Here is a 16,967-nt window from a genome sequence, read left to right on the forward strand (position 1 = left end):
TCGTCCCTCACGCGGTGAATGTGGGCCCAGCACGCTACCACTCAGCCACCGCCTACCCCAAGGTTGCATGTATAAACTAAGATTTGGATGCGTTTGATAATATGGGCCACAGTCTTCCACGTATAGTCTGTGTAGCCGTTGGGTGGACTTTGATAGCTTAGAAGACCTCACACATGCACCTTGGTCACCTCTGTTCCAAAACTACCGCTCATGGAGACCCCAAGAACTTCTGCGAGAGCCTCTTTAGATGTTTACTAAGATTTGGAAGTTTGATAATATGGGCTACTGTTTTTACCAAGGAGACTACAGTAATAGTCTCTTTGGTCTTCACCTATACGGTAGTCTCTATATGTGGCGTGGACGGAAAGGGACATATATGAATTAAACATTTCGGCACCCAAGCACAATGCATGCACATATGACAAGACTTCCATAGGAGTATTGGGTATTTGCAGGGGTAGTTTTAAGGCCCTGCAGTTTGACCCTTCGTCTGTGCTATGAACCAACAGAAACACTCATTAGAACGTGGTTGATCTTTTAGGCCATCATAAACATCTCGGAGCCGGAGCACACACGTTTGACAAGACTTTCATAAGAGTTTTGGGTATTTGCAGAGGTAGATTTACATGACCCTGGGGGTAGTATTGACCCTTCTTCTGTGCCATGAACTTAAAAACACGTTCATTAGAACGCGGTTGCTCTCCTTTCAAGCCTTTGGAAATAATTAATGTGAGAGGCAAGGGCGTCTGCAGATCTCGAGAGCCATATAAACATCTCGGAGCCGAAGCATACACATTTGACAAAACTTTCATAAAAGTTTTGGGTATTTGCAGGGGTACTTTTATGACCCTGTAACAATGCCTTGATGCCTAGCCTTCGGCTACAGCAACATGCCACAGAGGGGATACAAAGTGTATAATTTAACTGCAAGGCCGCTGAGAAGACAGCGGTGTGCTAACAGTCAGTCGTCTTGGGAGGAAACCATCGGTTATGACAGCAAGACACACACACTGCCACTGTGTGTGTCTTGCTGTCATAACCGCCCTCCCTTTGTACTGTCTATGGAAAATTGGAAATCATTGTGAGAGAGGCACAGCTACAAGGACTGAAACAATCGTTCACATCGATCAGGTCCAGCCATCGAAGCTGATGAGGGAAGCTGTGGCCCTTACGGCCAAAATTATTGGAAGTGATCTCTCCCACAGGGCTCTAGCTGTTATTGCAGACTCACAATGGAGATTTCACACTCATCAAGGCCACAGTCTAATAAACTGGACGTGTTACAAGAGTTTAATGAACAGAAGCTAGCTTTTGGTGAGCCATACCAGTTTTGGTAAAATTCTAGAATCACACCCAACTCACTCTTAAAAGTTAACACATTGTTTATTTAGATTGTATTTACTAATCATCACTCTGGTAACCGTTTCCATTATTATTACTCGTTTATGAGATTTTAAAATGCGGGGAAATATTACTATTTCAGCGGTGATAGATTAGGTTACTATTTGCTCATGTGAAGGCTCTTCAGCTAGAAACTCCTCTAGGTTGGGTTATAAGTGCATCTTTATTTAATAGCCTAATGTTTAAGGTTGCACAGTCTTCATTTTCTTGGGTACCAATGTCATTATAATATGTTGAAGACATTTTCCTTCAGTATTCTCTAAACCTAGCTATTTTGACCCTCAAACAAAATGAAACACGTTTACATGGCCTTAGTATTTTACTGTATTATTTTTTTTAATCAACAATAAGTATTTAAATTAAATTAAATGTTATTGAATTATAATTATTGATGACTTATCTTCAAAATACCTTGGTATCGCACAAAACATTTATTGCAGCAATAGTGTGTGTGTGTGTGTGTGTGTGTGTGTGTGTGTGTGTGTGTGTGTGTGTTAACACAATAATTTAAAGAGAGCAGCACGACGAGTAATGGAATCAGGGCCTCCTCCACCCCCAGATAATTAGTTAACACTAATTTCCTCTCCATATGCTAAAGTTTACTGCAAGCAGGTAATGGAAAGGAAGCAAAGTGCCTTTGCATTGATGGAGCTTGGGTAGTGTGTCAGCCACGCCATGGCCCATGACAAGTGTATCAAGGCTCATGACGTTCAGGAGGCAGCGTCCCTCCCTGCAGGCAAGGGTCAGGCGATGAAGGGATATGTAGGTAATAGAAAGACTTCCCCAACTGGTGCCGATAATGTTTTACAACGATAAGTATTGTTAAATCCATCCATCACGGCAGCAACACTCAAAGAGAAGCACCCAGACTTGTGTGAAGTCTCTCGGTAGGCTACCCTCTGAGTGCTGGTCGCAAGGCTAATAATAATTTCCTGTCACCTTCTTACGGCACATTACAACGGCTGGTGACCAAATTATGGTAAAGTATGAGGGCGTAATGGTGGGTTGGCGATACCTGTTGATGTAGACACAAACTGTCCTATTTATTTCCCCAGAGCTCGTTGGCTTCTTCTGGCTCCCTGCTGGCTGTTAGAGGAAGGTGTGCAGGTCTGACACAAGTGTGTTCAGTTTCATTGGACGACCCGTATGGCTGTGAAACAGAAATACAAAAAGAGAGCGTGTGCTAGCGTTTGAAAAGCGCGGTGAAAAACAGGGCCAATAATGGCGTCCAGATCTTAGGTTGTCGGGACTTTCTATAAGGGACTCTACCTGGTGGTAGTCTGACCCTTCTTCTGTGCCATGAACCTAAAACGCGGTTGATCTCCTTTTAGGCCTTTGGAATTAGTTGATGTGAGAGGAAAGAGCGGCCTTCATAAACATCTCGGACCCGAAGCACACACATTTGACAAGACTTCCATTAGGAGTTTGGGGTATTTGCTGAGATAATTTTATGACCCTGTAGTAGTTTGACCCTTCTTCTGTGCCATGAACTTAAAAACACACTCATTAGAACGCGGTTGATATCATTGGGCTTTAGAAATAATTGATGTGAGAGGTGGAAGCGTACCTGACCTCTCATTTCTACTTTCTTTATTTAATTTCTACTTTTTTTTTATAGGAACAGCGATTAGCAGGCCTTTTTTTATTGATCGAGTTCTGTAAAAAAAATATATAATTTTGTCGATGGTGTTGTATAGTCGATAATTGTGTGACAGAAGAAATATAAGGATCATTGACCACTAAATTACCCCAGAAAATGCCCAAAACTCCTACGAAAACCTTGCCAAATAATTTATGAGAGTTTGGGAACCGAAAAATAGTAGTATACATATAGTAGTAGTAGTAGTAGTAGTAGTAGTCACAGTTATATAATTATATAACTGTGAGTAGTAGTAGGAAGTTTCACCTTTTTAACGGCACTCGCTGATGTGCCTGGGTTTATTATTTTCCTCTTTTTCTTTCGTTCTTTTTTCTCTTATTGTCCAAAACTTCTGTACTGTTGCTTTAGTTTCTTCGGTGTGGTCATTTTCAATCCAATGATGTCGCCCTCTTCTTCTACGTATGGTTGCTGCAGCCTTTCACATTTCTTCCTTTCCTCTGCATAGGCCGGGCACCACCAGAGTAGGAAGTGCCTCAGATCTTCTTTTTCAGCTCCACACATGTCGCACTTGGTTTCCTCTTGCCTGTGTCAGTTTTAATATGTAGGGCACTCTTGGTCTTGGTGAGGTAGTTGTCCCGTTCGTCTTAACACAGACCAAGAGCTGGGACGAATGGACGTGATTGAGGCGATGAAAGAGTTCCTGGAGAGCATGTGGCGTGCAAGATGTAGGGAATGATACCTAGCCCCGAGTAGAACATAGACTTTCCGCGTGTTTTTGTTATTCTTTTACAGGAGCTGCCGATACAAAGGCTGGCTGGGGGGAAATCATAAGCCACCTGTGACATCAAGATCAAGATCAAGATCAGAGTTTTGCCCATGTGTCATTGAACCCTTTAGTCTCCCTGTCAGTGTCCCAGGCGAAGGTATCCTCTACTCTGTGTGTGTGTGTGTGTTCACCATTGCCCAGTCTCCAACTATGTGTCCTGACCATTGCTTTCTCTGTTGTCCTGTTACATGTGTCCTGACCATTCCTCTTGTCCTGTTACATATGTGTCCTGACCATTCCTCTCTGTTGTCCTGTTATATGTGACCTGACCATTCCTCTCTGTTGTCCTGTTACATGTGTCTTGACCATTGCTCTCTATCTTGTCCTATTACATATGTGTCCTGACCATTGCTCAGTCTGTCATTCCTTTTGTCCAGCTGTTGTCCTCTTCCAAGTATGTGTCCGTATTTGTCCTCCCATGTAATATTATGTGTTCTCTCCTACGTATGTGTTATGAGCATTTCCCGTGTGCGTGTGCTCCAAGGTGATAACGAGCCCATGTGTCACTTATTTTGTCCATGTGTTGAAGTTTTCTACATGTGCCCACCATTGTACAGTATCCAACATAGGGTATGTGTCCACCATTGTCCAGTATTCAACAAGTGTCCTGACCATTGCCCAGTCTGTCATTTCTTTTGCCTAGCTGTTGACCTCTCCATCATATGTGTCCTCTTCTATATTGCCCTCACCACGGTATTATTCTAGTGTTTGCCCATACTCACCCCTCGCAACCAAAATTGGCTAGGGGGCCATTGAGACTTCGGGGAATGAGGTGGTAAACATGAAATGCGTCGCAAATGCATAGTTTTTGAGTTATGAGGGGTTGAAAAATACCCTAGATGTAGGGAAATTCCTTACAATTACTTAGATGTAGGGAAATTTCATACATTCCAGGTTGTTTTTACAACGTATGGAAACCACGCAAGGTAATTATTGAAAATCACACCGCACCTCGAAAATATGATATTACGCCTCCATATTGTACTTAGGGGTATATTATACATACGGACGATGTGTTTACATGGCGACGCCATTGCAATATGAGAAGCGTTGCCAACGATCCGGTTAGCAATGATACGCTAGGCGAGACCAGGTCCACCACGCGTGGTTATTTATTTATTTATTTTTTGGAACACGCACCTTTACATAATACTATTTTCGATGGTACACTAGGTTAGCGATGGTACGCTTAGTTAGCCATTAGCCCACGCATGTGAGACCAGGTCCACCACGCGTGGTTATTTATTTTTTTTAGAACACGCACCTTTAAGAGAGGGGGGGGTCCAGTGGGGGTGCAGCCCCCCCCTTGGTTAGCAGGGGGTCGTTAGCAGGTCGTAAAGTTCGGTTGGGGTAGTTTAAATATGCTCCCCCACCCAAATACCCCGAGTTCACGCAGGTCCCCAAAGATCTTTGGGGGAAGGGGATTAATTCGGCTTCTTTACTTTTAAGTACTTTTTTTTTTTTTACTATGTTATATGGAGGCGTATTATCGTATTCTGGAGGCGCGGAGTCAATATCCACAATCACCTTGTATACTGGGAATACGAGCCCGTGAAGCAGATTCAAAATCCGGTCAGTAAGGATTCATGTGTTCGAACAGCTCGGGCAAGAGGTTCGAGAGCCTGTACTTCCTGCACAAGCCGCAGTATTGTTAAAGGCGCGGTGATGGATGGATCCCGGCTAGCCGGTGGTTTTACTGTGTCAGTGATAAACAATGAAGATACACTGTGTTTGGTGCCACGGACTCTACTTGGAGGACAGAAACCTTGCGATGAGGTGACAACCTACTAGTGAGAGGGCATGAGTGTGGTGGAGGCGGTTTATGTGAGCACAGATGGCCGCCGGTGCCACGCCAGATGGTGAGGTGAGCATTGTTTGGTGGGTTCACGACGCTTCTCTCCCAAAGCAAGCTTGGGGATCCACTGAGTGCGTGGTTTTTGTATGGGAAACACTAAATTCGTCGCAAACGCTTATTTTAGTGGTGGTGGGAGGAAAATTCCTAAATTTAGGGAATTTCCTAGATCTAGGAGTTTTTATCGCCCCCCCACTAAAAAAATACGCGAATGCGACGGATTTCGTGTCCCCCACCCGAAACCCCGCATTCCCACCAGGTCCCCAGGCTTGTATGGAGGGGAGGGGGGAGTATGGGCAAACACTAGAATTTTACCCTGACCACTGCCTAGGCTCTTGCATTTTTTTTTTTTTTTTTTGTGTTGCCGCGCGGTTAGGCATCTTCTTCCGTGGGGGGCCTGGTGAGCCAAGAGGCTTCTTCAGGCCTGGGGCCTGGCCCAGCCCCCCCCAGCGGCTTTGCGAAATGTTTATAGCGATATAGTCTTGGCATCTTGCATGCCCTCATGCCTCGTTCTTGATTAAGATTCTTTCTTGCTCAGGCTCTCCGGTCCCGTTGATGGGTGGTCTTCAGGACAGCATGTGGGTAGTTTTATAGTGACTGGAAAAAATCAGAAAAAGCGTGAGGTGGTAGCCCGCGGCCGTGAGCCGTCCATCACGATGTGGGTGCAGTACGCTACCCAGCGCTACCAGTTCACCCAACACGTCCACCACTGCCCAGTCTTATATATATGTGTCCACCATTGCCCAGTCTGAAGTTCTGTTGGTATATGAGAAAAAGTGGGTTCATGTATGGGCGACGTGCACGAGAGTAACTGTTCACCATCGCAACGGGTTACTGTTGGGTTGGAGGTAGCTGGTAGTCTGTAAAACGACTTGTCGGGGAACTTGTTCGCATTAATGGCGCACCCCAGCACTGCACAAGTGGATGGTATTTCGGCAAAAAGTCTATCTTGCGGCATCAACACGTAACAGATCAAAAGAAGAATTGGAGTTTGTTTTTCCTCCAACTGCAGGGAAAGAGGTTCTGAGGGAAAGATTACAAAGACACTGTGTTGGACTGTGAAATTGGCTCTTAGTTTTTTGTTCCACTGTTAGTTGTAGTGTTTCCTCTTTTGCATATTCCATACCAAGACTATAATTAAGGGAACCAAAGGATGATTGACTGCAGGGAAAGATTACAAAGACACTGTGTTGGACTGTGAAATTGGCTCTTAGTTTTTTGTTCCACTGTTTCTTGTGGTGTTTCCTCATTTGCATATTCAATACCAAGACTTCAATTAAGGGAACCAAAGGATGATTGACTGCAGGGAAAGAGGTTCTGAGGGAAAGATTACAAAGACACTGGACTGTGAAATCGGCTCTTAGTTTTTGGTTCCACTGTACAATGGTGTTTCCTCTTTTGCATATTTCATTCCCAAGACATTTATTGTGAGAACCAAAGGATGATTGACTGCAGGGAAAGAGGTTCTAAGGGAAAGGGGCTCTAAGTGTGGTTTGTCCATCTTCTCCACAGGATGAAGGGTCTCCTCCGAATTTGGACGTCCCTTTTCCGTTACTCTGGGTACAGCAAGACCCTGAGTGACGACCCCGCCCCACAAACACATCAACAGGTACAGCTCTTGCTCACTGGCTTTACCGTCACTCCTCTTCCTCCTTTGTACTCTCTTTCATCTGTTTATTCACTCATTCATCTAGTCATCCTCTCTTTCTTCCTTCCTTCATCCATTCATCCCCTCTTCCTTCTTTCCTTCTCTTCGTGTTTTCCTACTTTGTCTGTGTTTAAATATATCTGTCATTATATAGTGTGGCGACTAGGCCTGATAAGGGAGCCTCCCATAACCCACTTGGTGAGTGGGGTACCTCTTTGGCCAACTTGGTAAGGAGTGGCTCTCCCGTCACGCTGGTCGCGGGTTCAATCCCAAGCAGCTGGCGAATACCCTTATCTTGATTAATTTCTCGTGTGTTTCGATACACGCAGAGGACGTGTTGGGAAATAGAAAAATATGCTCTCGGGGAATGACAGTTATATTTGTTTTTCATCAGTGTGTGTGTCGTCCTCCTCCTCCTCCTCCTCATTATCATCATCATCATCTTCTGTTTCATGTCATAATTTCCTGTAATCTTTTATGAGGGGAGAGGTTGATGATGTGCTTCCAACAATGATTTCAAGGATTTTATGTGCTTCCAACAACTGTTTTAACTTTTATACACAATGTATTACCAACAATTATCTTAACTGTTTCATACACTTTCAACAACTATTTCAACTATTCCCGACAAATATTTCATAACTATTTCCAACAACTATTTCACACAACTGCTCTTCTGAACTTGCTAACTGCATGCCTCCCCCCCTCCCGCGGCCCCGCTGCACTCGACTTTCTACTCATGCTCATCCCTATACTGTCCAAACCCCTTATGCAAGAGTTAACCAGCATCTTCACTCTTTCATCCCTCACGCTGGTAAACTCTGGAACAATCTTCCTTCATTTGTATTTCCTCCTGCCTACGACTTGAACTCTTTCAAGAGGAGGGTATCAGGACACCTCTCCTCCCGTATTTGATCTTCCTTTCGGCCACCTCTTTTGTTTCTTTTTTAGGAGCAGCGAGTAGCGGGCTTTTTTTTTATTATTGTTTTCTTTTTGTGTGTGCCCTTGAGCTGCCTCCTTTGTTGTAAAAAAAAAAAAAAAAAAAAAACTATTTCCAACAACTATTTCATACAACTATTTTATACAACAATTTCATACAGCTATTTCATACAAATATTTCATACAAATATTTCATACAAATATTTCCAACAACTATTTTATACAACTATTTACAACAACTATTTTATACAACTATTTACAACAACTATTTTATACAACTATTTACAACAACTCTTTCATACAACTATTTCCAACAACTATTTACAACAAATATTTCCTACAACTATTTCATACAACTATTTCCTACAACTATTTCCTACAACTATTACCAACAACTATTTCATATAACTATTTCCTACAACTATTACCAACAACTATTTCCAGCAACTATTACCAACAACTATTTCCAACAACTATTACCAACAACTATTACCAACAACTATTTCATACAACTATTTCCAACAACTATTTCCTACAACTATTTCCAACAACTCTTTCATACAACTATTACCAACAACTATTTCCTACAACTATTACCAACAACTATTTCCTACAACTATTACCAACAACTATTTCCTACAACCATTACCAACAACTATTTCCAACAACTATTTCCTACAACTATTACCAACAACTATTTCCTACAACTATTACCAACAACTATTTCCTACAACTATTACCAACAACTATTTCCTACAACTATTTCCAACAACTATTTCCTACAACTATTACCAACAACTATTTCCTACAACTATTTCCAACAACTATTTCATACAACTATTACCAACAACTATTTCCTACAACTATTTCCTACAACTATTACCAACAACTATTTCCTACAACTATTACCAACAACTATTTCCAACAACTATTTCCTACAACTATTATCAACAACTATTTCCTACAACTATTTCCTACAACTATTACCAACAACTATTTCCAACAACTATTTCCTACAACTATTTCCTACAACTATTACCAACAACTATTTCCTACAACTCTTTCATACAACTATTTCAACTATTACCAACAACTATTTCCTACAACTATTTCCTACAACTATTTCCAACAACTGTTTCATGCAACTATTTCATACAACTATTACCAACAACTATTTCCAACAACTATTACCAACAACTATTACCAACAACTATTTCCTACAACTATTTCCTATAACTATTTCCTACAACTATTACCAACAACTATTTCCTACAATTATTTCTAACAACCATTTCCTACAACTATTACCAACAACTATTTCCTACAAGTATTACCAACAACTATTTCCAACAACTATTTCATACAACTATTACCAACAACTATTTCCTACAACTATTTCCTACTACTATTACCAACAACTATTTCCTACAACTGTTACCAACAACTATTATCAACAACTATTATCAACAACTATTTCCTACAACTATTACCAGCAACTATTTCCAACAACTATTTCCTGCAACTATTTCCTACAACTATTACCAACAACTATTTCCTACAACTCTTTCATACAACTATTTCAACTATTACCAACAACTATTTCCTACAACTATTTCCTACAACTATTTCCTACAACTATTACCAACAACTATTTCCAATAACTATTTCCTACAACTCTTTCATACAACTATTTCAACTATTACCAACAACTATTTCCTACAACTATTTCCTACAACTATTTCCAACAACTATTTCATGCAACTATTTCATACAACTATTACCAACAACTATTTCCAACAACTATTACCAACAACTATTTCCTACAACTATTACCAACAACTATTTCCTACAACTATTTCATACAACTATTTCATACAACTATTACCAACAACTTTTTCATACAACTATTACCAACAACTATTTCATACAACTATTACCAACAACTATTTCATACAACTATTACCAACAACTATTTCATACAACTATTTCATACAACTATTTCATACAACTATTACCAACAACTATTTCATACAACTATTACCAACAACTATTTCATACAACTATTACCAACAACTATTTCATACAACTATTACCAACAACTATTTCATACAACTATTACCAACAACTATTTCATAAACTATTTCATACAACTATTTCATACAACTATTACCAACAACTATTTCATACAACTATTACCAACAACTATTTCATACAACTATTACCAACAACTATTTCATACAACTATTACCAACAACTATTTCATACAAATATTTCATACAATTATTTCATACAACTATTTCGAACAACTATTTCATCCAACTATTTCCAACAACTATTTCATACAACTATTTCCAACAACTATTTCATACAACTATTACCAACACCTATTTCATACAACTATTTCATACAACTATTTCATACAACTATTTCATACAACTATTTCCAACAACTATTACCAACAACTATTTCATACAACTATTGCTAACAACTATTTCATACAACTATTTCCTACAACTATTACCAACAACTATTTCATACAACTATTACTAACAACTATTTCCAACAACTATTACCAACAACTATTTCCAACAACTATTACCAATAACTATTTCCTACAACTATTTCCTACAACTATTACCAGCAACTATTTCATACACCAACAACTATTTCATACAACTGTTACCAACAACTATTTCATACAACTATTTCCAACAACTATTTCCAACAACTATTTCCAACAACTATTTCATACAGCTATTTCCTACAACTATTACCAACAACTATTAATTTTCATACAACTATTTCCTACAACTATTACCAACAACTATTTCATACAACTATTTCCTACAACTATTTTATACAACTATTACCAACAACTATTTCATACAACTATTTCCAACAACTATTTCCTACAACTATTTCATACAACTATTTCCTACAACTATTACCAACAACTATTTCATACAACTATTTCCTACAACTATTACCAATAACTATTTCCTACAACTATTACCAACAACTATTTCATACAACTATTTCATACAACTATTACCAACAACTATTTCCTACAACTATTTCATACAACTATTTCCTACAACTATTACCAACAACTATTTCATACAACTATTTCCAACAACTATTTCCTACAACTATTACCAACAACTATTTCTAACAACTATTTCCTACAACTATTACCAACAACTATTTCATACAACTATTTCATACAACTATTACCAAGAACTATTTCCTACAACTATTTCCTACAACTATTTCCTACAACTATTACCAACAACTATTTCATACAACTATTTCCAACAACTATTTCATACAACTATTACCAACAACTATTACCAACAACTATTTCATACAACTACTTCCTACAACTATTACCAACAACTATTTCCAACATTTATTTCATACAACTATTACCAACAACTATTTCATACAACTATTTCCAACAACTATTTCATACAACTATTACCAACAACTATTTCATACAACTATTTCCAACAACTATTTCATACAACTATTACCAACAACTATTTCATACAACTATTTCATACAACTATTTCCTACAACTATTACCAACAACTATTTCATACAACTATTTCCTACAACTTTTACCAACAACTATTTCCTACAACTATTTCCTACAACTATTACCAACAACTATTTCATACAACTATTTCCTACAACTATTACCAACAACTATTTCATACAACTATTTCCTGCAACTATTACCAACAACTATTTCATACAACTATTACCAACAATTATTTCCAACAACTATTTCCTACAACTATTACCAACAACTATTTCATACAACTATTACCAACAACTATTTCATACAACTATTACCAACAACTATTTCCTATAACTATTTCCTACAACTATTTCCTACAACTATTACCAACAACTATTTCAATTTTTTCATACCCTTCCAACAACCATTTCTCTCATCCAATTTATGTGTTTATGTATGGTTGTTCTGGTCTAACTTTCCCCATCAAAATATCACCCAATTATGTGTTTATTTATTAAGGTTTATTCTGGTATAACTTTCCCTATCTAAATAACACACAACTTAAAGCTATTTCATTACAATATGCTGGTTTATATTCCCCTTCAAAATAACACCTGATTTTATTCACTGTTTCTTGTACTTATCATCCTGTCTCTTTCTTCTCCTTCATTATTTTCACTCATACTTTTTTCTTTCTTCTCTCTCTTCTTCTCCTCCTCGGCTTTGTTTCTTTTTCCATGTTTCTTCTTTCTTTACTTATCATCCTCTGTCTCTCTCTCTTCTTTTTCTTTCTTCTACAATATTCCTAATTTATGGCTTTTCATTTAGGGTATTCTGGTCTGTGTTCCCCTTCAAAATAACACACAATTTATGGCTATTTCATCAGTTTATGGTGGATTATTTTCCCCTTCAAAATAACATCTAATTTATGGCTATTCATGTAGGTTATTTTGGTCTGATGTTACCTTTTAAAACACCCTAGAATTTGTGTTTATTTGTTTAGGTTACTCCGGTCTAAATTTCCCTATCGAAATACCAAACAATTTATGGCTATTTCATCAGTTTATGCTGTATTATTTTCCCCTTCAAAATAACATCTAATTTATGGCAATTCATTTAGGGTATTCTGGTCTGAGGTCTCCTTTTAAAACACCCTAGAATTTGTGTTTATTTGTTTAGGTTATTCTGGTCTGACTTTCCCTATCAAAACAACACCCAGGTGACACTTATTTCTTAGGGTCATTGTACTGTAATTTTCCCCATCAAAACAACACTTGATTCATGTTTATTTATTAAGGGTTATTCTGGTCTAACTTTCCCTATCAAAACACCCCAGAATTTGTGTTTATTTGTTAAGGTTATTCTGGTCTGACTCCCCCTATCAAAACAACACCCAGTTGACGCTTATATCTTAGGGTCATTCTGCTGTAATTTTTCCCATCTAAACAACACTCGATTCATGTTTGTTTATTAATGTTTTCTGGTCTAACTTTCTCTATCAAAACACCCCAGAATTTATGTTTATTTATTTAGGTTATTCTAGTCTAATTCTCCCCACTAAAATATGTAACTTGGACACAACTTTCACGGGTAAAGAATTATGTTATTCTTAGACTAGTGGTGACCAAGGTATTGTTTGATGCTGTATTAACCCTTTCATTGCTAAGCGCTCGCAACGAGAATATCCCCTCAGGCGTGCTTGGGCACCCCAGCGGGGGAAGTGGATCTCTTTTAACCGCTGTATCTCAAAAACTATTCATCACACCTACAAAACAAAAACACCATTGGAAAGAGGAGGCCAAGATCTATAAGATTCGGTTATGTAAGCCTCTCCTGTGAACAAACAGGCACGTTCAGGGGGTGTTTTTTGCTGTGAGTGTGACTGGCGCTCGCAGCGAGCTTTTAGCACCACCAGCAAGTGACACTAGTGCTCGCTCTTTTAACCGCTGTATCTCAAAAACTATTCATCACAGCTAAAAAAAACAAAAACACCATTGGAAAGAGGAGGCCACGATCAATACGATTCGGTAATTTAAGCCTCTCCTGTGAAAGTACAGGCACGTTCAGGGGGTGTTGTCTGTGAAGACGTACATTTATACGTGCGCGACGGTCAGCCGTAAGGCAACTACTGTAGATCTCTTGATGATGGTGTGCTGGCAGGGCAGTATTGCCAACTGCAAAATTTACAACTATTTGGTCAAAATATCAGTCATGTGATTGGTGAAGCAATGCAAAAATGTCGCTATATTGGTCAACAATTAACATCCACCAGTTGCTTTTCTGTAGATTTTCTGCGCTGGGCTGACATGGTTTTCCACCAAATTTAGTGAAGAACCCACTCAATTGGCAATCCTGTGTTGTGAGAATTAGTGTTGGAACACTCTCATACGCGGTAGATTTGAGCGCGGCTGGAGGTCGCAGCGAGCGTTTAGCGCCACCAGCAAATACGCCTAATGCCCGCTGCAAGCATTTAGCAATGAAAGGGTTAAGAGTAGGGGTGACCAGGGTATTGTTTGATGGGTCTTGTATTGATGCCGTATTAAGAGTAGGGGTGACCGGGTATTATTTGATGGGTCTTGTATTTATATTTCTGTTCAGTTGTCAAAGAAATTTCTCGTAGGCTGATGGAGTGGCTGGCAGACCTTGTTTTAACTGGCTGCATTGTTGTGTTAATTTTTGGGTAAAGAATTATGTTGTAGTCAGAGTAGGGAGAACCAGGGTATTGTTTGATGGGTCTTGTATTAATATTCGTGTTCATTTGTCAAAGAAAGTATGGCCCACTCCTTATAGGCTGATGGACGAGTTAGCAGACCTTGTTTTAACTGGTTGTATTGTGTTTACTTGCAGTCTGAAAAATATCATGGGGATGGCGACGCAGGAGAAACAGGTGAGTGTTTGTTATTTATCAGTTGACCTTACTTTTAATGATGCCTGTTGTGTCAAGTGTTTTTCTCTTACCTCTTATGACACTCTTCTGGCTTTTGATGCCTAAATAGTCATTACCTTGGCTCTCCCTGTGTAGTGTAACTTTGCATCTAACTATATATTACTTTTTTGTCAGGGTTCAGCAAGCCACTCAACCCTTATTTTGCTCCTGTTTCTGAGTTTTAATTGCATCTGTCGTGCTGGTAAATTTGTCTGTTATCTGGATCTAACTTTATATATTTTTTTGTTAGGGTTTCTCCTGTTTCTGAGGTTTCATCGTATCTAGCTAGCATCACTGGCGCCACTATAAAAATTGCCTGTGCCATAATGGGCTTGGGCCGACCACCTGGCCCCTGAAGAAAGCCTACCGGCGCTACAGGCAGAGATGTAAAAAGAAGAAGAAAAAAAAAAAAAAAAGTCTTGGTTAATTTATTTGTTATCTTCATCTAACATTAAATTGTCTTATTTTTTATATTTTTTTTATATAGCCAGGGAGGCAGCTCAAGGGCTAAAACAAAACACATCAACAAAAAAGCCGGCCAGGCACTGCTCAAAAAAAAAAAAAAAAAAAAAAACGAGAGCGAAAGGCCAGTAGAGGTCAAATTTGGATAGAGAGGTGTCCTGATACTCTCCACTTGAAAGAGTTCAAGTCACAGGCAGGAGGATATACAGACAGGAAGGCTGCTCCAGAGTTTACCAGTGGAAGGGATGAAGAAATGAGGATACTGGTTAACTCTTGCATAAGGGGTTTGGACAGTATAGGGATGGCCAAGGGTAGAAAGTCGAGTGCAGCGAGGCTGCGGGAGGGGGGGAGGCATGCAGTTAGTAAGTTCAAAAGAGCAGTCAGCGTGAAAACATCCAACTTTATATATGGGGGCTTCGTGGTGCAGTGGTTAGCACACTTGGCTCACAACTGAGAGAGCCCGGGTTCAATTCCCGGGTGGAGTGGAAAAATTTGGGCAGCTTTTCCGATGCCCTACGCCCCTGTCCACCCAACAGTGAATGGGTACCAGGTATTAATCGGGGGTTGTGTCCCGTCTCCTGGGATCTGTTCCCTTTTCCTATAATTCCTTCCCCTTCTGTCTCTCCGGCATATGACCACAGATGTTGCACTGACTAGATGAAACTTTCCAACTTCTAACTTTATATTATTTCTTGACAGGGTTTGGCAAGCGGCACAACCTCATCCTGCTCCTGTTCTTTGGGTTCAGTTGCATCTACGCCATGCGAGTAAACTTGTCCGTCGCCATCGTTGCCATGGTGAAGACGCGCCCCAAGAGTAAGGAGCTACACAGCCTCTCAGACGAGTGCCCCGCCCCGCTGCCACCGCCCCGGGAGGACGAACAGTCGCCTTGGGAAAGTGAATCTGCAAGTACTGAGTTGGTTGTTTTGCGTCTTGTTTTGTTAGTCAGGGAACGGGTGCTGTGGTGGAGGTTAGGTGTGGGAAGTCTGTGGTTTGCCAAGTGTTTCTGGTACCATGTCATAAATAATAGTAATAGTAATAATAGTAATAATAATAATGATAATAATACCACTAATAACAATAATGATAACTGATGGGCAGACTATGTAGGCAGGAGGCAATACAGAGGAAGTAAGGCTGTTCCAGTCTTTACCAGCAAAAGGGATGAAAGAATGGAGATGTTGGTCAACTCTTGCATAAGGGATTTGGATAGACTTGGGTTGAGCTAGAGTACAATAATGATAATAAAAATAGTAATAATAAAAATAATATGTACAGTAAGGCTGTTCAAGAGTTTACCAGAAAGGGATGAAAGAATGAAGATGCTAGTTAACTCTTGAATAAGGGATTTGGATAGACAATGGATCAGCTAGAGTACAATGATAATAATAATAATAATAATAATAATAATAATAATAATAATAATAATAACATTGATGGTCAGAGTATGTAGGCAGGAGGCAATATGGTGGAAGGACTTCAGGCTGTTTCAGAGTTTACCAGCAAAAGGGGTGAAAGAATAATGATGCTAGTTAAATCTTGCATAGGGGATTTGGATAGAATATGGGTGAGCTATTGTACAATAATAATAATAAGAGTATGTAGGCAGGAGGCAATACATAGGAAGGACTTCAGGTTGCTCAGGAGTTTACCAGTGAAAGGGATGAAAAGAATGAAGATGCTGGTTAACTCTTGCATAGGGGATTTGGATAGAATAGGGATGAGTTAGAGAACAATAATAATGATAATAATGATAATAATAATGATAATAGCAATAATAGTAATAAGTG

At 39.3% G+C, this 16,967-nt stretch overlaps 1 protein-coding gene across 2 annotated transcripts in view; it reads left to right on the top strand.

The window, feature by feature from the left end:
• Positions 1-3,780: 3,780 nt before the first annotated feature.
• Positions 3,781-16,967, top strand: part of LOC127002018 (putative inorganic phosphate cotransporter) — a 35,009-nt gene continuing 21,822 nt past the window's right edge. The window contains exons 1-4 of one of the 2 annotated variants that reach the window (XM_050867339.1): positions 3,781-3,924; positions 7,192-7,288; positions 14,637-14,676; positions 15,877-16,082. In XM_050867339.1, coding sequence (XP_050723296.1) covers positions 7,193-7,288; positions 14,637-14,676; positions 15,877-16,082 — 342 coding nt within the window. In that variant the 5' untranslated portion in view covers positions 3,781-3,924; position 7,192. Of the gene's footprint in view, positions 3,925-7,191; positions 7,289-14,636; positions 14,677-15,876; positions 16,087-16,967 lie in introns of both variants that reach the window. The other variant, XM_050867340.1, reaches the window with a different exon arrangement.

Source organism: Eriocheir sinensis, chromosome 22, assembly GCF_024679095.1.
Source record: "Eriocheir sinensis breed Jianghai 21 chromosome 22, ASM2467909v1, whole genome shotgun sequence".
Lineage (NCBI taxonomy): Eukaryota > Metazoa > Arthropoda > Malacostraca > Decapoda > Varunidae > Eriocheir > Eriocheir sinensis.